The 25,720-nt window shown below is 44.0% G+C and overlaps 1 protein-coding gene across 20 annotated transcripts in view; it reads right to left on the minus strand.

Annotated features, from left to right (window-relative positions):
• Nucleotides 1-25,720, minus strand: part of tcf7l2 (transcription factor 7 like 2) — an 86,374-nt gene that overhangs the window by 45,196 nt on the left and 15,458 nt on the right. For 15 of the 20 annotated variants that reach the window (XM_080872254.1, XM_080872243.1, XM_080872261.1 and 12 more), the window contains exons 4-5: nt 11,195-11,296; nt 4,678-4,737 (exon numbers count right to left, since the gene is read on the minus strand). In XM_080872254.1, coding sequence (XP_080728380.1) covers nt 4,678-4,737; nt 11,195-11,296 — 162 coding nt within the window. The remainder of the gene's footprint in view (nt 1-4,677; nt 4,738-11,194; nt 11,297-25,720) is intronic. The other 5 variants (XM_080872262.1, XM_080872245.1, XM_080872244.1 and 2 more) reach the window with 1 other exon arrangement.

Consider the following 25,720-nt stretch of genomic DNA (forward strand, 5'->3'; position numbering starts at 1 on the left):
CTCCTTAATCTCCCACAATGCAGCTCTCCTTTTCACCCCATCATCATTCCCTCCTGCTATTACTTGACTGATTCCAGTGACGTCTTTAACGGGCCGTTCAATTAGAGCAGACGTTTCAGAATGGCTGGATAAATAAATACAAAAGCGTGCTCACACCTGCATAGCTATGCAAAAAGCAGTCGTATCACAGCGTCACCTGCCTCAAAGAAGTGTCCCAAACTTCGAGGACTATTAGAACAAACAAAAACAAAAACAACAAAAAAAGGGAAAACAGGAGCAGAGGGGGAAAAATAAAAAAAAAACACTCAAAGAAACTGACTGAGTAGGAAAATAAGCATCACATCAAATTCCCTCCCCGGGCCGAGACAAAAGCGAGGCCTGGTACTCAGACACTGTCGACTGCGCGCACTTGGAAGACGGAGGGAAAAAAATAACAACCCACACATCAAAACCAGAGCCAAACAAATCCAAGAAAAGTTCAGATAGGTCTTCATTGGAACCGCAGAGAGGAACAAATCAAATAAATTGGGGGGTTAGTCTCGTTCAGGCTGCCCCGACAAACCAGGAAACACGGTTTAGGATATATGAGGAAGGTGACGGAGGACGATGCTAAATGACTCAGAAAGCAGATACCCCGTGTTTACCCCTGCAAACTCCAAAAGAAAAGCCCCCTCTCCTGTTATAACGCGGGTGGGAGAGAGAAAACTGAATTCGAGGCAGCTTAAGTGCTCTCTGGAATCACTCAGCATTCCACCGTCTCCGACACATACACATTCACCGAGTCGAAATTTGACTGCGACAGTGTATTCATCCATAACTGTAAATTGTTCTTTGGGGAATTTGGCGGGGCTTCGTACACCCCACAACCCCTTCCCATCTTTCCCCGCTACAGTCCCTGTATCCTTGGCCTTTCCAAAAAGCTGTCTCCATCACTCTCAATCACAAGCTGCTTGCTCATATGTAAAGAACAGACAGTTGCCAAAGCAATTGTGGGATCACTCCGTGCTAAATCATTATAAAACCAGAAATATCTGTGAGGCCACAACAGTGATCCGGGGCTTATAAAGACGAAGGCAACAATAACTCATTGCCTATGTCCTTGAAGCACCTTCTGTAGTTGGATTATTGATTGCTTTCTGATTACTGTTTGCATTTATTAAATCTTTTAAGTACATGTTGCTTGTCTCAGATGCCTTCTGTCTTTCTGCTCTATAGGCCACAACTTATGTGCATCAGCACTGCTAATAAAGGGTTTAAATATCTGGGCGGGAAAAACTGGCAAAACTTCCAAAGTTTTTAAATTTTACTTCAAGACTTTAGTAAGAAAATTAAATGGTATATGTTTAGGAGACAAGAAAATACGCCTACCACTGCTTTTATTATTATAATTTCTAAATTTAATTTCCAATGCCATATTGTTTTATTTGCAGGCTCTACTACAGTAACTTTGCGTGATTAAGGCTTTATACTGCCTTGGTCCGGCCCCTCGGCTATTCCACAGCCCTAAAGCGCCAGGGCTGGCTGGGATATATGATCTCATTGACATCACTGACAGATAAGAGTGGAAAAAACTGTCTAAAACCCACCCTCTGGAGCAGTCTGAAGTCCATACGCTACCCTCACAATTTGAAAATTTGGCCATTTTAAATACAAGCGTCCATCATTCTGACAGCATGAGAGAATATAAGGAAAAGGACAGTAGATCCAGGTTCTAGTTACCAGATTTCTCTTAAGTGTAAGTCCAAGTCTTTGATATTAAACAGTAATATATACTAAACACCATGCCTGTGCTGACTCAAGGATCAGACAAACAGCTGCTCCCCAACTTTGCTACTTGCCCCTGTTGTAGTCTGGTTGTTGTTGTAAACTGACAGTTTCCTACATAAAGAAAAAGCCTGACTTCTCTTTGTTGTGGCTCAAAAAAAAGGCATGCTCCTCTGAAAAGTGATTTTTTCTCAACTACAGAAGGCTGTCATTTTGAAAGAAGCACAATACTGCAAACACACCTTCACTAGTTGTGTGTGTGTATATATATATAGAGAGAGAGAGAGAGGGAGAGAAATATATAAATATATATATTCAACCGCCCGCTTTTTTAAAACTAAAAAAAGGGCAGTGATACCTGCACAACATGCATGCTACAAAGAATTTGTGTATGTGTGTGCATGTGCTAACAATCAAGAGCCAAAAAACACTAAATTCTGCAGGCCACCCCTGGGATATATTCTCTAAATCTCTTCACCCCGTTCTCTAAAGTTCACTTCCAAACTTCCTGGAAAAAAAGGAGCAGAATTTTCTGAGGAAACACAAAGAGGGTTAGTGAGAGTAATAACAGCACGGAGTAATAACATTTTGTTTAATCCCGCACAATTCTGCCTCGTACCACAGTGAGAACAGCAAACCGGCGGTGCGGCGAGGCGGTGCGGCGAAAAGAAATTGCCACTCCTGCAGATGGCCCTGTGTTAGCAGCAGAAGTAAGAGGTAGGAGTTTGTCTGCAAGAGAAACGCCACAAACTCCTGAAAAGTTGCCATGAGCCACTGCTACCCTCCCACTGCCTCTTCCCTCCTCTTTGTGGCTCGGCTGAAACCTCAGGCCTTTCCTTACTACTGCGGGGAGGGGGGGGGGAAAATGAGGTCAAGGATCGCCTTACTCAGGCCTGCCTCCCCTATGGTCACCCCCTCTTCACCACCCCCCGCCCCACTCACTTAAAACCTCATTCCATCACTGTGGCCAAATCCGCCTCGTCCGACTCTCACTCCGCCCTCCACCGCTCCGAGTTTCATTTCTTCCCTCCCCTCTTCTTTGCTACCACCCACCCTGCGCACTCAACCCGGTGCTAATTGGTAAATCTGTTGAACCATGTCATCCCTAACAATGAGACACCTGGAGCTCTGTCAAAACAAGTTTCTCTGTGAAACGGCCTCCAGTGTTAATACAGTAGCGTACCGAGACGCTGAGTCTGTTGTCACTCGCGAGGCTGACCACAGAAATGCAACCAGGGATCGTCCTATCTGAGGACATGTCTCAAACGCCAGCACACCCCGACTGGCGGCATGTGAGGATTGGTTTGTTGTAAATTAAGATTATTCATTAATATTACTCCTGAACCTTGACCCTGTTTCTTTGTGCAAATAAACTCTGACTTGATTGTCATGTTTTTCCAAAGCCTACTTAGTTAGGGGCTTTCGATCCACTCCTTGAAAGCCTGAAAGTCAGAGCTCAGGGTTAAATAGAGTCAAACTCCTGAATGCACTCACATAAAAGTTATATCATAACCTGACTATCTATCATCTAAATAAGTCACACCTTAAACACAAGGACACTACGCACACACACTCCTGTAGACAAAGATTTGTTTGTAAGACACGAGCACACACACACACACACACACACACAGAAAAAGACAGACAGGCACACCCAACAGTGATCCTTACAGACCTTGTCAAACAAGTTCTAGCAAAGGCACTTGTACAAGAGGGGGGGGGGGAATCGTGTCAACGTCGACGGAGGAATGTTAACCACATTAACAGCTGATTTCCCTTCGGCCTGTTTTAAAGGGGCTATGTTTGGGGTTTTTTCCCTCCTAACAACAAAGGCTGCACATGGTGTGCAAAATCAACAAGCAATTGATTAGTCAAACAATTCAAGTAAGCAATCTAGAGAGCCACGGACGTCTCAGAGGAGATTAAGACGTCTCTGATGGGCTTCGTAATGCCAGCCTCTTTCTGACTTCCCAATGCCCGACTGAAGCAAATCAAAACAAGGCTTAGCGATGTCCTCAGAATGTCAGCATTGCAGTAGAAACAGGACTAACTTTACCTGTGAGCTTTAAAAAAGATTCCACAGAAGTTGTAACCAATGAGTTGCTGCTCTTTGATAAAATCTGGACCCAAATGCCAGGAATAAGGAAAACTCTCAATATTCAAAACAAGTGCACAGACAGTGGCAGAGTTAAGGGTGGCCAGGGGTACCCACTGCCCTCAGTGTCTAAAACAGTTAGCCAACCCACACAAGCAAAAATGAAGCCGGCAAAGGAGTTTTGCATATACAAACAGAACTGCAATTTCATCCAATTGATCATATTTTCAACTCCAATAACCTCATAAAAATTATTTGAAACAGCAATAAAAGCAATAAAAAGTATGCAGGGTAGTCTGCATACTAGTCTCAACCTGGCTACCCCCATAAAAAAGGTCTTACCCTGCCACACATCTAAAAAGGACGTTACCCATTAAAACATGCATTATTTTTTTCTTACTCCTCTTTTAAAAAAATGTTATCACTAGAAAGATCTGGAAAGTAAAAACAGTCACATGCAAAAACATTTTCAAAGCTGAAAAGAAAAAGAAAAAGAAAAGAAAATCCAAGAAGTTAAATGGATGTAAAAGAATGAAGCCTGAGCACCGTCCCTCCGGTACCATCTCCTGGATGAAGGCATTTTAGACATTCAAAAAGCACATTAGCATTAGAGCAGCAGCACTGAATTAGCGCAATAAACAGCAAAGCATAATCATCATCATCATCATCATCATCATCATCATCACCAGGATTTCATTTTTCATTCTTATTTTTGTTGCTGTTGTTTTAAATCATCAATTATCAGCTGTTAATTTGTGTGTGGAATCAACCAAAAATAAAATCCAAGAAGATATTTTTGGAATTCAAAGGTCTCTCACCAAATGAAATTGGTGAAGGCTCAGATCTGACTGTCCGGGGAATTCCCAGCGGAAGGGCCCCTGTAAGGCAAAGATGGACGTTCCCAAGTCACACAATTATATCAGCTCTCCATCTCATCTATTCTTTCTCTCACTCGTACACTCTCACACACACACGAACACACAGATATCTGCACTCAATCCCAGCCGGCCAGGTTTTATGCAGAAAGCAACGTGTTCTCCCTGGAAATAACGCATCCCCCTGGCCTTTTAGTTATTTAAGCAACTGCCTCATCTCTGCTGGCTCAGCTTTCTCCTGGGTGCGCGCTCGGCCCCGTTATGACTAATTTTACTCGGAGAGAATGGGAGAACACTGGCTCGGCACGGGGTTACGCGGTTGTCAGTACTGGCTGGCTGGTTGTTCAAACAGTGTTTCACTTTGGTAGAACATTTCATCTCCTCAGCATGTGCACCTTCACATATGTTCAGCAGCAGTCAGCTGATCTGGGGACTTAGCGTCGCCACCATTTTGGCAAAAGCTCAAAATATTTTAACTGCAAACAGGCGACAGGATGAAAGGTGTCACCAGTCGTGCTTTTACTGATGGCAGAACAAATTACGCCTGAAATAAAATGATGGCGACTTTGAGTCCCCAGAGCAGAATTTTCAGGTGTTTTTACCTCTCTGATATAGGCATTAAAATTGTGAACTACATTACTAGGTTTTCAAATACCGATTTTTTTCTTTAAGAGGCATTCAGAGGTTAAACTGGCACATTTAAAAAGATCGATAATTTGCCTTAAAGTTTGGGATTATGGAGGACAGGAGGAGAAGAAAATAAGGGCTGGAGATAAAGAGCCAAGAGGGCGAGACACTTAACTATGTCTTTAAATTTAATACGCACACTTGACAAAATAAATTAAATATTTAACAATTTGTATTCTCACTAGGTGGCCTGTTAACAAGTTATCAGGTGTTTTAACACATTAAGGTGTTATGTTCCAAATCCTAGGAGCACGAAGACTCTGAGCTTTGTTGTGGTGTTGTTGCTGACTAAGCCAACACTGAGTGGATTGTCTGTGGGAACAAGCCACCATCCAGACTGCTGGACAGATACAATGACTGAGGTGCTCTCATTTTCATTGTCACAGTTCCCGGGCCTGACGCCATGTCTCAACTGCCTCAGATTTTGGCCCGAGCCGATGATGTAAGCGTGACCCCTTGAACAAACTCCTTGTCTGGAGAAGACGGCGAGTGACAGCGGACAGTCACAGCTGTCTCTAATCTGAGAGCTGGACGGCACCGCCAAGAAGAACTAGCCTATGTGGATGGAATCTTCAGTGGTGTCACGTGCTAAGTTGGATTTACATATTGGTGTATAGAATGACAAAATGCAGTATTAGTATTAGTAAACTCAACTAAGAAAATACTTGCACATAAAAGAATCAGATGAAAATTACTTGTTATGTTTGAGATGTGCAGTGAAGGACAAGGATTGATGCACGTGAACAAAAAGAAGACAAAAGGTGGGGTGGAGTAAAAGAGGTTATTTAGAAGAAGGCTTAAATGCAGAAGGAAAAAGCAGCTTAAGGCTGACATAAGCCAGGATAGAGAAAGTGCGCTGGGTAAAGCCTATGGACAGTTTGTGGGTGGTGGCTGCTGACCACGGGGTCGCTAATTAACAAGAGAGAAGGCTAGGCCTCCCGGAGGCCTGGACGATTGTCTGGACAGCCCAGGTGCATGGCCCATTCAGACCACAGGAAGCTCCCTTTATCCCTCTTCCCTCAAAATGGACAGAGAAGTGGTCAAGGAGGGTGAATGTGATCCTGTCTCTTTCTAATGCTGACCTTGAGCAGCAGTCGCACGACTATAATAAGAATCCACTGTGGTCTGTCTTTTCTGAAAGCATGGCTAAAGCTGCTTTTCCCCCCCCAACCTAATATCAAAAATATGTCACTTTGTATTATTTTCTTCCCAGCCTCCTTCTAGTATAGAACCGGTGAGAGCGAATGGGAGTAAAATACGCATGTTCAACAGTTGCAAAAGCTCAGGTGGGAGGTCTTACAAGCCGTAAAAATGCCCAGATTCCATCACTTCCTCCACACTAATTACCATACACTTGGAGCGAGTGCCCTTCTTCTCTTCATCCCTGAGCCCATGCTTCACTTCCTCTGACACACACACACGCACACAATGGCACACAGCGAGGTGCAGTCGGGAAATGGTTAACACTCCAGCCGTCCCCTGCTGCCAGTGAAAGCCCACAAAACAATGGAGACATTGTTCGTCCAGGACTAGACTCTAAACTCTAGGGTTGTGTACGCGTGTGCATGATTGTGCACGTGGATGTCAGAAAGTAGACTGTGTGCGTATGCTCTTAACATGGACATGCCCACCCACCATTCCCAGAATAGCAAATTAGGAAATGTGATTCAATTAGAATGGCATATCTTGGTTTCTTGGTACTGGATTAATTAAAATTGAGAAAAAAGAAGAAAAAAACTTTCTGAAAGTTGACAAATGATGCCATGACATTACCAACATGAGCCTGGATTTCAGCTACGGCAATACTGTTATGCCATCAACACATGCTGTGTAAGAGGTGGATTTCCAAAACAATCTCATGTTGTGACATGTTGTGTTACCAGTTAACACAATAATCCCTATCTAAATAAAAGTATAAGACTGATTAAGTCACGCATATCTACTCCAAAACCTATCAACCAGCTTCAGGCTACTTCCTCTAGTCAAGTGTGCACAAACAGTCTTCAAGACCACAGTGTCAAATTAAACCCTCACAATAAAAAAGGCAAGTTGACAAAGTAAGGACTGTTTATGATCTTTCCCTCAGGAGCTGTGTGAGGCATAAAAATGTTTCTTGGAGTCTCTCCCTCTAGAAATACACATCAATAGGCAGATAAATATTGAATAACTTTCAACCAATGGCATGAAAGTTCAGCAGCGGCAGGTTTTGAGGCTGCCTGCGGGGTGGTCAGGCACTTCAAAAAGTCCTGCGTGCCCCCCTTTGAGGGCATGGTAAACAGGGGCATACACCGTGCCCTCAGAAAGACCAGCCGGCGTGAGGTCACTTCCTCTTTTTCTTGGCTGATCCTCCAGTGCTCCACCTCGAATGAGCCTTCCAGACAGAAATGACACCATCTGTCTGCATCTTTGTCCCTGCCCATCTCTCTGTGCCTTAACTTTCTCAGAGGCTTTATCTGCAGGCATCGATGTCTTTCCTTCTTTCTCCGTCTTTATATTGTTGTTTTAACTGTCTCTTGGTCACTCAGGCTTCAGATTGCTGTTATCGACAGGCCAATCAAGAGGTTCTTATCACTGTCGAAGCAGCCTGTTAGCGCTCCAGGCAGGAAGAGTCAAGGTGATTGAATGTTTCTTTGCATTTGTAAACAAAAAGAAGCTACCGTTTATAGCCCAATTGATTGATAAGGGGATCACGTACTAGATCGTGCAGACCTACATCTTGTAGATGTAAAAAAAGAAGACGAAGAAGAAGAAGGAGGGGGAAAAAAGGGCTTGACCGATGAGTGACACCTGTGGGAGTCCGCGTGGGGTTATCATTGGAATTCACTACGCTGTACACAGTTATCTGTCTTTTCTATATGTATGACAGCCGATATGATGCAAACCAGGGAAACATTCAATCACACTTCCTTCTCAGTCAGAGGTGGATGCTGGAGCAGGATGGAAGGAGTGGCAACAATACAAGCTGCAGTTCACCTTCAATTTCATCACTTGTACTAACAGCCAGTTGTGTGCCTATGCAGCCATGCTGCAATGCCTCTGATCTTACCAGCCTGTGTACTCTATCAAACAGATCACACTGGGGTTGGGCAATATGACCACAGATATTACAATATATTCTCCCATATTGATCACTGTCGGTACTAATCACACTAAGAGTTTAAGAGCGCTCTCACTATTGCAATGTGATATTTCTTTGGCTCTCTGCTTACAAGTAAAGCCCAAAGAAAGCAAAAAGCACACCAAAAGGTTTATTTAGAATTCAGATGAGGTTTTAATTATCAAATCCAACTCACAGCCCTGTAAAAACCCATTTAGGAGATTGAATTGGGAAAAGGTTGCTTAGGCTCACTATTATTTTTGGCCAGAAATCACCTATTTAGTCCCAAACTAAATTGTATCCATGCTCAAAGCCCATCTGTGCCCACACTAGGCTTAACGGTTCCTTTTTACTAGGGGTTATGTTGGATGAACATATGTACATGTTGCTGCTATCTGCAAACTAGATGACCTACAGTGTCCAATGTTTATCTGTGGTACTGGCTAAATGTAAAAGAGCTAAATGTTTATAATAAGGATTTCTTTTCCGCCCACCAGCTTAAAAGAAAACGAGATAAACGAGAAAATAAAATACGGCCTGTTTCAGAATGTCACAACTGCAGCATCCCTATTTTTAACATAACTTTATTCGTCTTTATTTGTTTTAAAGAAGCAATTTTCTGTTACATTTAATCCCACTTTACTGCCTTAAAGTGTCCTTTGGCATAAAATGATCCAGGATTTTATTAAACTTGGGAGAAAACTGATCTGGCCACGGCTTCGCTTCTCTTCATGCATTTTGCTTTTACATCTCCCTGATCTATTACTTATGACCAATTTATGTCTTTATGTCTCTTATCTTTTGGTGTAACTCAATAGGTACGGTCTCTACTTTTCACTGTTGCGAGCTTATTTCTTCCATCAGTCTGGTTGTCCATCTTTCTTGTTTCATGTTTGTTTTTGCCCCATAGCCAATTTCTGTTTTCTGAGCTGGTGTTGCCTTTTTTGTTCCAAGCCTATTACTGTTTCATGCTTGACTGACTGTGTGGCGTTGTAATGGAGCTTACTCTGTCTTCTAAAAATCAGATGTTTACATTTATAAAATGTGCTTTAATTGCAATTATAGATCATTTTAGCAGCCAAATGAGGTCTCTAATTAAAGCAGTTTATTACAGAAGAAAAGCAGCATGACGTCACCCCCAGAGTCTCCAAAGTTAGAGCTGCAGCGCTTTTTCTTGTCCTTAAACTTCTTCATGCGGGGAAGAAACGTGAATTGTGCTGCACGGGTTGATGCGTATGTGAGGTGGTATTTACAGCCATATGACTCATAGCAGGATAAAACCTCAAGTATTTACCTGCAGCGTTTGCTGCCTACGACCAGTTTAATGACTTCAGAGAAGTTGGGACTCTTTTTCTCAGCGTCTCCGAAAATAACAGAGTAAGAAGAGGCCCCCTGAACTCTTTGGTATAAAAATAACACTAGCATCGCAGGCGAAGATAAGGAGGGCCTTAGCTGGGCTTGTTTTGTTCAGAATAACACTGTCATCACTGGCTCTTTGTCTTGAAGACCACTTTTGACAGGGTTTCTGTTTTAAATAAAAAGCCTTGTCAAGTCCTGCTATTTTTAAGCTATGTTGTGCTTAACTTAAATAGCCAAAAACACTAAAGAGGCTTTGGTTTGCCAACTTTTCAGCAAGCGTTCGAGCACGTATTTACTACACACCATAAATGTAAGTGAACTGATCAAATGTCATATGTGACTCAGAGGGACACCGTGTCTTGACAGTGTAATCTGCGTGACAAAAATCCTTACTAAGTTTGGCGTGAGCTCCAGAGTCATGTCATGATGACAACTGTGCAGCAAACACAAAAAAAAAAAGGGGGGGGGTTACTCTGTAGCCATTACCTCAGGAGATACTCACGAGGATACAAACTTGGAAGGTTTCTCCTTCTTAAATTTTCATTTTCATAACAGTTAATGCACTCCAAACAAAAGTAACAACTGTGCCAATAACGGCCCAGGGCGTTGATGGCCACCTCACTAATTCTGCTCAATCCCTACTCTCATTGATTTTCTTGGCTCGCTAACCCTGTGACCACATACGTACACCTCCCCATGTTCAACCTCTCCGCTGACCTCCTGAAAACTTTAAGCCTTTGGCTAACTATGAAGTTCATATTCAACTGTTCAATCTAGAACTGCTAGCCTCTTAGATATTGACATGCCTGGGATAGATGCTCTGTTATGTGCATGTACTGAATATGCCCCTATGGCTGTCCAGCCAACTCCAGAGTACTCCTCCAACTACATGGGTAGGGTAATCAATGCTGAAGGAACGCCCACACTTCTCTCAAAGGCGGTGTATTAGCAGCCCAGCGTTAGCCTATTCTCATGAAAGTTGTCAACACGAGACCAGTTTTTCCACCATCAGCCAGCTCAGCCTGCCCCGGGAGTTATCATTTTTCCCTGAGATTACAGCACCTGCCACAGCGGCCGCCCCTGATCGCACTTGCAAAACCTCTGCTTTCTGGGACCCACGAAACTGCCCTTGTCAAAGCGTGCACCCGCACAAAAAAGAAAAAGTTGATATAAAACTGACTGGGTGGTTAGTGACTGTGTTTAAGGGTAAATGCAAACAGCTATGCGTATTCAAGTCCAAGGGTTTGTTTCTGTTCAGCTCCGTCAGTCGTGAATGAGGGAAGAAAGAGATAAAGGACCGAGCGGCGTATTACTTACAACGATGTGTGCCGGTGAAGGGGACCTGGCATCTTTAAGTGCTTGTCTACTTTGAAGACTTCCTGGTTGAACATCTAGCAGGGGCCATTTCATCTGTAGGTACTGAATGGCAGAAAGGAAACAGAATGGAAAGAAAGAAACAAAACATGTTAACAATGCAGAAAGCAAAAACCAAAAGACCAAATTAAAAAAAAGACAAAAAAAGGGGGAGACGACATTTCTTGACAAGTGTATGGATGTGGTAACTTAAAAACATGGAAACGCAAATAAAGATCTAAAGGCGGATGGTAGAAGGTGGTGAGGATGGGTCAAGCATGCACACGAGAGTCCACAGCAGCAGCAGTGGCAGCAGCAAAACCAAATCATATCAGAAACACATTGCACACATGTGGTAACCAGGCTCCATCGCAGGTTTAGAGCTCTACTTATCTTTAAAAAAAAATGTTTATGTTAACTAAGCAGCAGACACATGATTCAGTGACACATTTTTGGAGTTAAGGTCGAGTTAGGGCTGGCACTGTACGCAGCTTATGGCTTTAAGATGACCTAATGTCATAAATGTGACTGTTGTCAGACATTTTATTAGAACCCATAAAGTGGATAGAGCATGGCGTCTCACCACCACGCTCGTCTAAGGCTAAACCTCTTGACTGCACTTATAAATGATTGACTTGGCCTCTATCAGAAGTCAGTCTGTCTCTTTCTCCCACCCTCTCTCTCTCTCTGACACACACGCACACAGATAAGCAGAAACACAGGTCAAGAGAAACATCTGTCCGGGTAATAAACTTGGTGGCATCCTTTGTAATTTGATGACATACGTTGACCTTAAAAAGTATTAGCTCATACCTGTTGGCAAAATGACCGTGGAAACTTTCTGGACATGTGCATATTTAGTCATATTAAAACATTGCAAATGCTCAAACATGCAAGAGCAGTACGAAATTTATAAATTCTTGCTGACCACACAGTAAACTGTGGCTTGCTCAGCCACCAACTGCTTGGTGTTGACTCTGCTTATCAATGTCACAGCCACCTAGCTCGAGGGAAAGAGGTCACAGCAACTGTTTCAGCTGTGAAGGAAGGAACAACAGGGGCTCTACGCAGCATAATAACAACGGGTATTTCAGTTACATTGGAATATTTGCTTTATATCTGCTTCAATTCCATTGAGAAATCACTGGGATTGGGACTAACTAACACCAAAGAGGAGTAACAGTCAAATGCTGTAACTTCAGTGCCACGGACACTCTTAAATCACACTTCTTCCCAGTCTCTTCTCCATATTTATATATAATTATTACACCCATGATCACATGTTGGCACATGATGACAAAAAGTTTGCATTATCTGTTCCTCGAGGACAATCTATGCAGAGTGGAAGAGATCGAGCTTAATTGTGTGGTAGTGCTCGCACAGCGACGAAGGTACGCATCCGCTTTCTTTGTGTTGCCATCTCGCAGAAGTGACGGCTCAGGCACGTCTGAGGATATGTGCGTGCGCATGTGTGCGAGAGTGTGCCGGTGCTGGTGAGAGTGAGCGTGTCGCGACCCTTCCTGAGACTGTGTCTAAATCAGTGGTAATTAGCGAAGGGTTCACTGTGGGGTGTCTGCCAGTGATAGACGCTGGAGGGAGTTATTGACTCCATGTCCTCGGTTATAGCCTGTACTGGGAAAAAAAATAGTTTGCTGCCTGGTCTTTCTCCACAGCTAACACTCATTTATGACCCAAAGATGGCTTTTACTGCTAAAAAGCTGGGTTTGTTTATGCTTGTTTGTATGTCCTCAGAGTGGAAAAGGGAATGGTTATAAAAACTCCAGAGCCGAAGTCTTGTGAGCTTTTTATGCACCCCCTACACTGGGTATTAATTGCCATGAAGGGGGGTGAGTAGGAGAGAAGGGTGGTGTTGTAACAGTAAAAAAAGAAAAAGAAAAACTAAAAAAAAAAAGGCAAGGAGTAGAAGGAGGAGAGTGACGGGGCTGCTGTCATGTATGAGGTAATTCAAGACAGCGTCCAGTGGTGCCAGAGGGGCGAGAGGACAGGGCAGTGGTGGAGAAATTGGAGGAATTGTGAATCCAGTCATGGGAAAGTCCTGCCATCCCGTGCGCATGTGTACATGTGCTCACACATTCGAATTTTCAAACACAGCTGCAGCCAGGGGAGGTTAAAACAAGGGGACATTCTGAGGAGGTGGGTAAAGACCGTGAAGGTGACACTCCAGAGTGGGGTGATGGGGTAGTGAGACACCAAAAGTCTAGCAGGGAGAGAGGGAGGGTGCTGGGAGTGCATGCCCTGACAAGTGGCTCCACTTCAGCTCTGCTGTTGCAAATGTTCTCACACACTAATCTCTCCTGCAGATTTTATAAGCATGCAGAGGAAAACGGAGCCTTGGCAAGAACCAGACTTTCCGACCACCCCCTTCTTGGCCTCCTGCCTCCCTCTCCTTCTTTCTCTTTCTCTCTCCGCAGGCCCGTCTGCCCTGCTAACGGACACGCTGCCTGGGCTTGAGTAGGCCGTGACCTCTGACCCCCTCTCTGCTACTCCAAGCCCCTCCCTGTTCCCAACTCTGCGACCTGAAAACTCTCCTGCTATGAGGGGGCCCCCCGTGTAACTCAAGAGCCATTCCAATGTGACAAATTGCTCCATTCCAGGATAACTCTCTCCTCTCGTCTGTCTCTCCTCCCCTCCCTCCCACACATACAAACACTAGCAAGCCCCCCTTTGACAGACCCCCACCCTGTAAGAGCCATCCTAGCCGTTGTGCTCCTGCTCTGGGTTATGCAGCATACGGCTTCTCCTCTCTCCCTTTCAGTCTTCCCACCCAATATCCCTCTTGTTCTCTCCTCACTACCCTGCACCCCTCCTCAGCTGGCCAGCCCCACAATGGGATCTGAATGACTCAATTGTCTCTGATGAAGTGAAAGACAAGGGAGTCCTCTAAATCCTAACAGAGGGATGAACTCACTCTCGCTTGTCCCGATATTCCGGTCGTCTGCTGCTTTCCTAAGAACAAGGAGGCAATTGGTGATTGGCAATTGGGGGGGCTGGAGGGTGTTGGCAAGGGCTACTACATCTTACAATTAATTTCATTACGTAAGCTTATTAGGTAAGCTTTTTTTTTTTTAAATGCAATCAATTTATAGGTTTAGTCTATAAAAGATTCCAGAGCACAGGAACATTTCATTGCCAGAACTTGTCAGAGTCCAAGAACCTTGAAATTGGCTGATGTCTGACTCTCCGAAACTCCAACACCAAACACAGCACTAGATTTAGACCTGCCACAGAGTCAAAGTGGGGTTCAAGCCCACATCAGCTGACAGCTCAGCTGATACCCTTCAAATCCAATATGTAAATCACACATAGAACATTTTTAAGCTCTATTACGCTGCATATCTGCAAGTCTCTTTGCAACCCACCTAATCCGCAACTCTTTTTTTTATACCCTTTCTGTCTCAAACAAAGTCAACTCTGTTGTCTCGAGGACTCCTGTATTCTGTGTTGTTGCAGCTGTCTCTCTCTTTCCTACCGCATATGTGCAACTGTAGGTAAAAACAGTCATGCTGCCAAATATAAGTTGCACTAAACAGAAATAACAATTTCCTTTTGAATACACATGACCTGACCTGACCTGAAATATCCTTACCTCCGAGGAAACCCCCCCCCCCCCCCCCCCTTGTTTACAATGATTAATTCTATAACCTTTTACTTGTTTTAGCTATATTTTGTTACTATACTATATCTGAGTAGGTGTTTCCTACTTGCATGTTGAACCACTCACCCAAGTCTGTGACTGACTGCAACTACACCCAGGTTTGACATGTTATGAGCTACAGAGTGTTAACCCAGATCTGACTGTCATCGAAGGGAAAACAAGCTAGGGCCCTGGTACCGTGTCACAGCTCATGGTAGTGGGGAAGGAAGCAGCCTAGAGACAAATGAACGGGCATCCTGAGCTCACACCAGCTTCCACCACTGTCATTACCAATTCAACAAGCTGGCACAGAAGCAATTTGGCCTCAAACACCACTTCCCAGTACCCACAGCAGACACCCAAATCCTCCTGAAAATAAAACATTTTTTTTTTTACTACAGCCCATCAAAATTTGACCAACGCCAATATAAGATATCGACAAAGAAGAAGAGGAAGTCTTACTCATAATTTTTTTAGTGTGAACGAGCAGGATTGTTCTGTCTGTTTCTCGTCAACAACCAGCTTCTTCTCTATAAAGCCCCCCCCATCTGATGTTTTTATCACATGCCACTGCACGGCTTGTTCGTTTTGTTTTGGATTAAGAGCAGAGGGCTCGAGACCAATCAAACAAACAGAGGTCCTTATGTGCCAATGTGGCTCCCAAACGCTGGTCTACTTTCCAGATGGGGAACAGGAGACAAATGGGGGATCCATCGAGCATTTCAGCCATGTGAGTAATGTAAAAGATAGAAAGGCAGCAGCCTGGGTTTTAGTGTCAGCATATGGATGCTGGGTGTTGCTCTAGACTCCAGCAGATATTCAGACCATCTGTGGCCACCTCATTTCACAAATATGACAGCTTTACACAGACATCAGGGGGGAACATATACAGATAACAGATATACATGACCCCCCACCTCCAATCCCAACATACTGTACATGCTTATTCACTGATTCACACCTGAAAAACAAAGCTCACCCATATTTGAACATGCCACGCTCGACTGGGCCAGCAGCTCCTCGGGGAGGGCGCTCAGAGATGGGATTGACAGCTTGCAGATTACACCAATCAGACCCCTTACTATAAAGAGCTTTATTTAAGTCTGAAATGATCAAGGCTAGTAAGAGGAGCCCATTCAAAGCTGCACAGAGTAAACTGCACTGAGCTTAAAAGATTAGTCCATCCAGTTTGACTACAATTTTACCCCTTTAAAAACGAGAGCTGAGCATATTGTCTTGATCTGTTGCGGATAATGCTGGCAGTCTTTGTCCTCACTCACAGGTGCAGGAGAAGAAGCAAACGCACGCTTATTCACACGTAATTTATTAAAGGGGAGAAAGTGATTCTCTGCAACAGAGAGGAAAAGCTTAAAGGAGAGTCTTTGAAATAGTTTTGGTTACAAAACAAACAAAAAAAACAACCAAAAAAACCCACCAGCCCACTTTGTTACATGATCCATTGTTGTGTCTGCTTCTGCATACAGCACATGTCTTTTCAGGAGGAACGTGTTTATTGTAAAGAGACCTGCGCAAGAGTTCCTTGACAAAACTGAGAGAAAGTTAGCCAACACAAGAGGGTCCATCATGGCTGCTTTGGTTCTACTAATGCACATTTTATGAGTAAATATTAAAGGGAAAAAAAAAAGCACCCCACCTGATCTGATAGCCAGAGGCATTTTGCAACCAGGAAAATAAAAGTGAAATGTGGGAAGGCCTGGGGTTTGTGTGCCCTGGGGCGGGAAGGGGTCCGCTGGGCCCATATTTACTCCAAAGCCAGAACCGCTTGGGGGTTCCACTGGCCCTGACAGCACAGGGGCTGCCGACCTGATCCAAAACCTCCCTTCTCCTCTCCTTACCTCCTACCCCCTTTGCCAACAATCTCCACCTAAACCTCAAACTCCCCTCCTCTTTCTCTCTCTCACTCGCTTTCTTTCTTGCAGAAAAACTCGCCCTGACACTTTCATATAAGCCTTTTTTCCCACAAGGGTAGAATGTGCACATGACCTCTCCTGCCTCTCTACCCAGCTCAGACTTTGCTCACCGTTTACAATGAAGCTGTAGAAACGAGAAACTACTATTGTTCTATATTAGTTCAGAAAGCACTGTAGTCTATGATGGAAAAAGGGGGAGCATTTCTCAGCTTTTAACACTCTTTTTTTTTGTCCATGAACACTTCTTCTTCGTCTTTTTTTTCTTTTTATCAGGTCCGTCCTGGAAGTTTGTTTCACTCTTTTTAAACACTGGGTCACGCGATAAGTATGGCTATGCTCCATCACTGTTTGCTTAGCAGGTGTGGACAAATGTGCTGTTCAAACACCAGCTGACTGACCAGAGTTTCAAAGGATTGCACAAGCCACAGAAGACATATTTTTCCAAGTGGAAAAAACAAGGAGAAGACATAAGAAAAAGACTAGAAAATATAGTTACATTCACTTCATTCAATTAATTAGATGGGGAAAGTGTGCCACGAACACTACCTGGATGAAACTATAAAGTTCTCAAAGGAAGTGTGAGGATGATATGACAGCATTCTAAAATACGCCAACTTCTCAGCTCTTCTCAGAAAGTAAACACCGTTCCATTTCTGACTTTTGCACCCCCTCCCCCCCAGTTAACACTGTCCTGTGTCATTAAGAGTATCTCTTGGCTGCTCTATAAATAGTGGCATGAAGGGTGAAGGCCAGTAGGAGATGGCTAGTCTTCCATCGGGCCAGTTAATGAACAGGTACTCTGGCACCTTTAGCATCCAGCTCTGCGACAGAATGCCTTTTCTTTCAGGTGTTCCTCCTGCTGCTCATCTTTCTCAGTGACTCTTCCACTTCTTTTCGTTTCCTTTGCTTGGACACAAATAGGCTCTAGGGTGCTTTCATTGACTTCCAGACTCACTGGGGTAACAAACTGTTATGAGCCTGGAAGCTCTGATTATTTCAGTGAATGAATCGTAATTGATTTATTTTACTTTCTCCTATTAGGGTTGTTAAATTAATCAATTAACAGAGTGGGATATTCAGGCAGACTAGAAAGAACTGATATCTTCTAGAGTTCACACCGTAGAAGCTGAAAGAATACCTTAATGCTCAGTTTAGGCAGTATACGTCAAGCATGGTTTTTTTGTACCTCAACAGCAAACGACGGGCGCCCTATCAGATCAACACGATGAACAAGTCCCTCCACATTAGCCAACAGTGTAATGGCATATCAGATGTACAAAGTCAAAGGTAACTGGAATTACAGGTTTGTGTTCTCCTGAAAGCTGAAGATCAAATAATCTTGGATGTCTGATGAATCAACTAGCAAAGCAGCGAAAAAAAATGAAACTAACAAACACGTAAGTGGGGAAAACTGGATTTCCTTGAATGGCTTCTTGAGGCTGGATCCAAGCTCCGAAGACTCCAAAGTTAAGATGCTCAACTTTACAGCAAAAACATACAGGTTCCAAAGTGTAGTGGTTAACACATTTGGTTGGCAAGCAAACTGGGTTGTTTCCCTTTAACATTTAGCTGAGTTTTGTAATACGTATATAGCTGTTTATCGCCTTTTATCAATTTTAAATTATTTCTTCAAAGCTAAACTTCTTGTTAAAAAATAACAACAACTAAACAATCCAACTTTGTCATTTATCAAGCATACCAACACTGTCACTCAACCCTGCCAGAAATGTTGCCATAAGATGGAGTCAGTCTGCTATCAGTCTACAACTGAATTGTTGAAATCTGCGAAAATCACACATTTGTAGCTGTTTAAAAGGACAGAAATTCATATTTTAGTATTACACTTTTATTCTAAAAGAATATAACAAGAATACAACCAGCTGGAAGCCAGCTGAGTCGAGTCCCCTTGAGTTGTGCTCGCTGACAAAAACTCAATCAGACAGATGGCAACAGTCTTTCTGTCCTTAGTATTCCCATAGTGTTTTAATATATTTTAAGAAATATCGATATTTGTTGTCTCTGTATCGATACAATATCGCCACATAAATTTATTCCCCACACTTACAAGATATGTTCACTTCAGGCTCCAGCAGACCAAGAGGCCGAGATTCATACAAACTGGACTTCACAAGCCAACAAGTGACAAGACAAAGGCTAAATGTGTCTTTAACTTCAAAACAGTCCAGTTACCAAAACACAGCTCTGTGAATAAACCTAAGACAACATAACCTCGCTGAAACCCATGTAAACACCCAGTGTAAATATTAACTTAGTCTAGATAGTTCCAGTAACCAGGAATTCTTTGTAACTTATTTAGCATCATTTTCTAATAGTAATCCGTTGAAGACCCTTGAAGATCAGTGGCAGAAGGGGCCAATGGTCCGACAAAACAATGAGGGCCTTGCCAGTTGAAGTCTCATACACGCTGACCTACTGAGAAGCTGCTTGAGGTGAACGGGCATGTCTGCAGGCCTGGGTGTGTCTGAGCCCCTTACGCAAGGCCAGGGCAGGAGCTAGGAGAAGAAGAGGTTGGGCAACTCATATGTTACCTTTGCAGGAAGCAGGCTTAAGGTTGCAGAGGGGAGAGTTAAAAAGGTGAACAGCAGCTGAGCTCTGCTACGGGAGAAAAGTAAGCTGATTGCAGCGCCCACGTTCTGCTGGAGAATGCTGTATTTGGTATTGTGCTGGAGGAGAGCTGAACGCTGCCCTTGATGTTGGGTGTCTGGTTTTGTTCTTCGAGAGTTCACTATGAATTAGTTAAACGGCAGACTGGATATAGGGAAGCTATGAAACATGCCTCAGAGGGAGAGAGTGTGTACACTCTCAGGCTTCACAAAGACTTCCGATATTCTGAAAACACTACACGCTATCACACAATTCCACCTACGCGCGTTCATCAATCACAAAGCATTATGTTGAAGGCATCACACGCACATACCAACAGGCAATTAATCCTCACAAAAGAATCATCTGAAACTAACAAACATTTAGTCTGTTTCATGTCTCTTTCACACTTGCGCACCTTGAAGCGGTTCAGCCTCCATATTCATGAGACATACTCCCTCAGCAGAGCTAAAGCCCAGGATTTTAAGGTTTCAACTCAAATCTCAAATATGGTTTCAGGTTATAGATTCGTAACCCAAACAAGCGGGGAAAATCATTAGCTTTCATCTAATCTATTTTAGGTTCAATTAGCTTTAATCAAACTTATTATTGCCATTGAAACATGGTATTTACTATGATATTGTGCACGGAAGACAAATGCACACGAGCAATTACATGCACGCACACACAGTGGGGTACTGCCGCTTTGCCACGGTGGCTTAATGAATAAATAAGTAATAAGGACTTGGTTATTGGAGCTCATTAAAATGGGGGATGCTTCCGAGACAATAAGACTTGAAGAGGGTCAGGGGAGGCGGTTGTGTGACTAGGGCTAGTGTCACACACACCCCTCGCCACCTCCGTACACCCCATCCCTCAATGACCTGACCACATGGCCCCAAACGCTCACCTCCAAATCAACTCTGTCAGCCAACCTTACCCTCAGCATTCCCACCTTCGCTGACACGCAACAGCGCATACATCTTCTAGGATGTGCACACACACACCAAAACATACACACCTCTCTCATGGTTAATTACCACTTAGCTCAATCACGTGCTGATCTGTCCATAAGAGCCCCCTCCACCTTCCTCCCCCGCAACACAAACAGCAGCACACATGCCAATTATTGATGAATCTTTAATATGGCGCTTTGCAAAGTCTCCATCTCATTTCCTACCACTGAGCCGATGATTACGCTTTGAGTAGAGGCTTTAGCATCCAAAAAATGCATAAAACAGAGTAAGAATAAATTAGCTTAATGCAATATCATTGCAGGCCTGAGATAAAGTGGTCTGAGCCATTTGGAGAAGAAAGCTAACTTTAAATTTTTTGGGGGTGGGCTCATCCTGTCTTGCATCTCTGACTGTATATAAACCCCTGGACACACACTCTCACACACACACACAAACACAAAAATCCCACACCACGATAACGTGTCAATAATGAGCTGAGGCCATCTATTGATCAGCTTAATTTTGCATCTATTAGCTAGGGAACGGCTTGCTCCGGGGGCGAGGGAAGCCAGGCGCTAACACGCACCGACAGGCTGGATGGAGATCATTACAACTGATGTTCACACACACGCTGTGATTGACATGGAGATAAGGCAGGAGAGAGCCCAGGCTCGCACGCCTCCCCGCACACTAAGCTAATGATACACCAAATGTGTGCTTGGTGTGTGTGTGTGTGTGTGTGTGTGTGTGTGTGTGTGTGTGTGTGTGTGTGTGTGTGTGTGTGTGTGTGTGCAGGAGCATGATAGAGAAAGCATCTATCTAGAAAGAGAGATGGAGCACAGGGGGGAAAAAGAGAAAAAGAGGAGAGGGAAAGCAGGCCACACGCCTTTGCTAATTGGCACAGTCAGACAACGAAGCTCATAAAGGACGAAAAAGCATTTAGTGAAGCATCTCAGCTTTCTAGATCGCCTTTATCAAGTCTGTGTCATTTAAATACAGTTGCAAATAGCACAGCAAAAGCCCGCTTTTGACCTGGAAGGCCACGGCCTCGTCTGATTCTTCCTTAATTTACAGAGTTTGCATAAGAAACTCGGTTAAGACGTTCATTATGAAAATCGTTTGTTTTTTCCGTGAACGGCTGATTGCAAGCTTCACATGTCAACGCTGCAAAGGAGAAGATGAAAAAAACAAAACAACCAAAAGAAAGAAGCAGAAAACAGGTCTTTCTCCTCCTCTGAGCTTATTCTGGCACTCTCTTTTTCTGCAAATCAGAAAGAAAAAGTGAGGTAGAGCATAAGGGTCAGGTTATAACCTCTCGGAACAAGTTTTCAAGGCGTGCTGTTGGAAATCAAATGTGTTTTAAGTCATCCCTGGCAGACGCATGCAAAGGCAGGGCAAAAAGAAACAGCTGTAAGACGAAAAAAATAAGCAAAATGCCCGGCTGTTCTCCCATGTCCTGAGAGCAAGCAACTTTGACAACCACTGTCCAATGTTTATAAGTTGCAGGGGAGTGGTTTTCAAAGCTATCCAAAGGCAGTTCGCACTGACCCTAAATCAAGCTTAAGGATGCATCCATTCAAAAGAGGGTGTGCAGAAAACAATACGCTATGTTGCCCTCATCCTGCTGCTTAACCTAGCAGCAAAGAGCCCAGCTCGGCATTGACGCAACAAGGTGCAATACAGGGATGCTGCTGCTGCATGTTACCCACACAGACAGTGGGAGAAACTGAGAGGAAAAAGAAGGACCTGGCGCTGGAAAAGCGCCTTTTACCTCGGCGTCAAAAAGGAAACATCTGAATGTTTGTGTACACCCTCTCTACAGCTGAGTTTTTTTGTTTTCTTTATAGGGTTGAGATCTTGTTTTATGTCAGATTCTCATTCTATGGAGGTGAGGTCAGAGGCACTAAAATAAAAAAAATAAAAAAATAAAAAAAAATTAAAAAAACCCTTGGCTACAAACTGTGTGTTTTTGTCAGCTGAGGGATACAGCGAAGGGATCGAGGGAGCGGTGGGAGGAGGGAGGTGAAGCGGGAGGGGAGGAGGAGGAGGAGAGAGGGAAAAAAAGCCCTCAGCCAAGCCATCAAGTTGAACATTGAACTTCACAGTAGTAGCTGCCTTTCTATGCCTCTCCTTTTGATGTTACCTCCAAAGCAAAGGATCAAAGGCTTGGAGTGTGGCGTGGGGAAGTCCCAAGCTCTTAGCCTGCCAGCCTGTTATATATGCAAAAGTCTACGCCAAAAGAGAGCGAGAGAGTGGGGCAGAGAGAGCAGGAGAGGGTGCTCGGGAAAGAGGAAGCTTGCATGGAATTTGGTTAAATAGCGCGTTTTGTGTCTAATGAATGACAAGGGGGTGACGCAATCAGACAGCGAGCTACAAAATGACGTAGAGCGGGATGGAGCTCGCGCGTGCACAAGTTTTAGAGATGCTTCATGCTCGCAGGGCTGGGCATAAAGGCTTGGAGTGAGTGGCGCTGGCAGTGTCCTGCCCCCCCACCCCCATCCACGGGTTCCTCCTCAACCAGCAACACAGTACAAAAATTACCCTCAACACACACATGCGTGTACGTGCAAACACAGACAGACACTTCCACCCTGCACCAACCACCAGCTCCTCTCCAACATCAAGGGGGTGAGAGACTGTGTCGTCTTGACATAAATATACAGTGTGCTGTTAAAGCGAAGACTACAGTAAACACAGCGTGCATGAAATCCTGGTTGTGTCTCACTGGAGCAGAGACACTCACACAACACACTACCAAGCGCACGCACGCGCGATTGTGGGCTCAGCTGGGCCAAAGAGTCGAGCAGAGGTGTGCTAAAATTGACAAATCTCTACGAGACAAACACAATACACACACACACTCACTCACACACACACACACATTCACACACACCCTTTCCCCAAGGCTGTAGGATTAAGAGGTCCAGCTGGCTGACAGCAAGCCCTTCCTTCCCACGTATCCCGTCGATCTCACCCAACTCCCCCCACCCACCCACCAACCTCCACCCCCCACCCCCTTCCCTTATTTAGAGCCCCTCCCACACCTCCATACCCAGGTCTGACAGCCAACCAGGCCACAGAGCATGCCAAGCAGATACACCTGAATTTGACACTGATCACATCAGTCATACGTCAGAGCAAAAATATATTTAAAGACATGGAAAATCCTCAAGATAAATGTGAATGTTGGCCAGGAGAAGGCCTACATATCACTGGCACCATCAAAGGGGGTCTGCCAATCCATCTAGTCTTCCTGTCAGTGATACTGGTTGCATCCTTCAAGATACAGATTCCTAGAGAGCCAAGGCATCGATGGAGGCGGAGCAGGGGAAAATTAGCCTAGCGGAAGAGGAGGAGGATGATATTTAATACATAACGAGCCCTGTTAATGAGGAAATAAGGGAAAGTGAAGGAGAGAGATTGGGCGGAAAAATAGCAGAAGCTGCCATGTCCATTTACGTAAGTGTGGAAGAAAATACGCCGCACGCTGCAGGGTGTTGTTCGACTCGCATATCATTTTGTGAGCACAGACGTATGTGAATATGCAGGAAAAATGCATTCAGTGCTCCATAATTAGAGCTAGGATTGAGTTAATTCATTCAGTTTAGCAAATGTTTCAACGCTAGCATGAGACAGGAGAGATCCAAAGGGGAAGTGAAGGATGATACGTCATTATTTGAGTTAAAAACATCTCAAGCGTTTCTGATCTTCAGTTCCTGGATACTAATGAGCCAAAAGCATTGATGATTAGCTGGAACCAGGCAGCAATGTCAGATATAATAAAAGTGCCAAATGCAAACAGCAGCCATAACATGCAAATGGGATTAATAGTCCGACTGAGCTTTAATTTCCAAATCACCTGTCATTCACTTTTATATCTATGGCCAATTTAACCCCAGATGGGTAAGAGAATATGAGAACCAAACACTGATTTCTTCAGCATCCTTGTTACTTATGGCCAAAGGTGACTGATGGGTCTTATACAGAAAAAAACTTGGGGCAAGTTTGGGTTAAGACCAAGCTATACTGGCTATATTTCATTCGCAATCGCAACCTGAGGCTTTAAAAGCGAGCATTTGCCCCGATGGAAAACTAATGAGAACAGAGAGAAAATCTATCCAGCAATTCACCATGATACCATCGACAAGTGCAAAACGCTACCGCAGATTGGGTTGGGTGGGGTATAGGAGGAGATAAAAAAATAAAAACAGACAGGCAGTGGTGTAAGGAAAGAATAAGAATTAGGGAGTGAGAAAGAAGGGAGCAAGAAACAGAGGGGAGTGAAAAAATTCACAATGATGACACGTAAGTGCAAAGAGCGATTAAGGATTTACTTTCAAAAGGACTCCCATTGATCTTTTTTGATAGACCTGCAATAAATCAAACCGGATTGACTCGCATGAGAACCAAGCCTAATCCTTTAGTCAGATCCAGGAGAACTCCAACCAAACCAGCTGTTAATTTAGGCTTTACAAGATAAAGCGGGAGAAATCCAACCTGATGTACCCTAGGGCAGAGGCTTACATCATCTCTGTAAAGCAATCAACTTATTGCCAGTTTGGAGAGGTAATCAGAGCACATACTGAGAGAGGGGAGGGGAGGGGTAGTGGAAAAAGAGAAAAGGGAGATGGCTGAAGAGGTTAGGGAGAAAACAGAAGAAGAAGAAGAATGTAAGAAACAGAAAATAAGAATCAAGTTCAGTTTAAAAATGCTGCTCTTTTTTTAGAAAAAAAATTAAAAACTGATTTTTTTCCTCCCCCTGCATGCCGGGCAGATATACAGGTCTTCAGACTGAAACTTATCTTTGAAACCAAAAACATGTTTACACACAGTACAACTCCAATTATCTCCAGAGGGTGAAGATGAAACGGAGAGAGCCTCGCTTAGCTGCAAACAGGAGCTCTCTGGGTTGACAGCAGGGACTGGAGGACGGATACAGTTCCCCCCCATCCTCCACACCACCCTGTAATTTCCCTGGAGGCCGGCCCAGACCTTGTCCCCATCCCCAGTGGCAAGTGCCACCTCAGCTGGGTCCCACCAGCCATGCTGTGGCTGCACCATAGCACAACCATAGTAATTAAAACGGTTATTTTTGTTTGGGGGAACAAGAGAGACTTTTTCTTTTTTCCAGATCTGAGCGGAAGTATTGCAAGACACCATCCAGCCCACACTGACTAAACCATGCCGATGTCTCTTTCAGTTGCGCATTTGGTGTTTATGTATACGTCTATGAGTATACTGAATGTCATCAGGGATCTACAGGAGTTTTAGTTCCTCTTCTTAACTGGGCGTGTGACACCGCGATGCAGGATGCAGAGGATAAAACCACACAAGCACCCTTTTG

The sequence above is a fragment of the Rhamphochromis sp. 'chilingali' genome (genome assembly GCF_963969265.1).
Source record: "Rhamphochromis sp. 'chilingali' genome assembly, chromosome: 22".
In the NCBI taxonomy this organism is placed as follows: Eukaryota; Metazoa; Chordata; class Actinopteri; order Cichliformes; family Cichlidae; genus Rhamphochromis; species Rhamphochromis sp. 'chilingali'.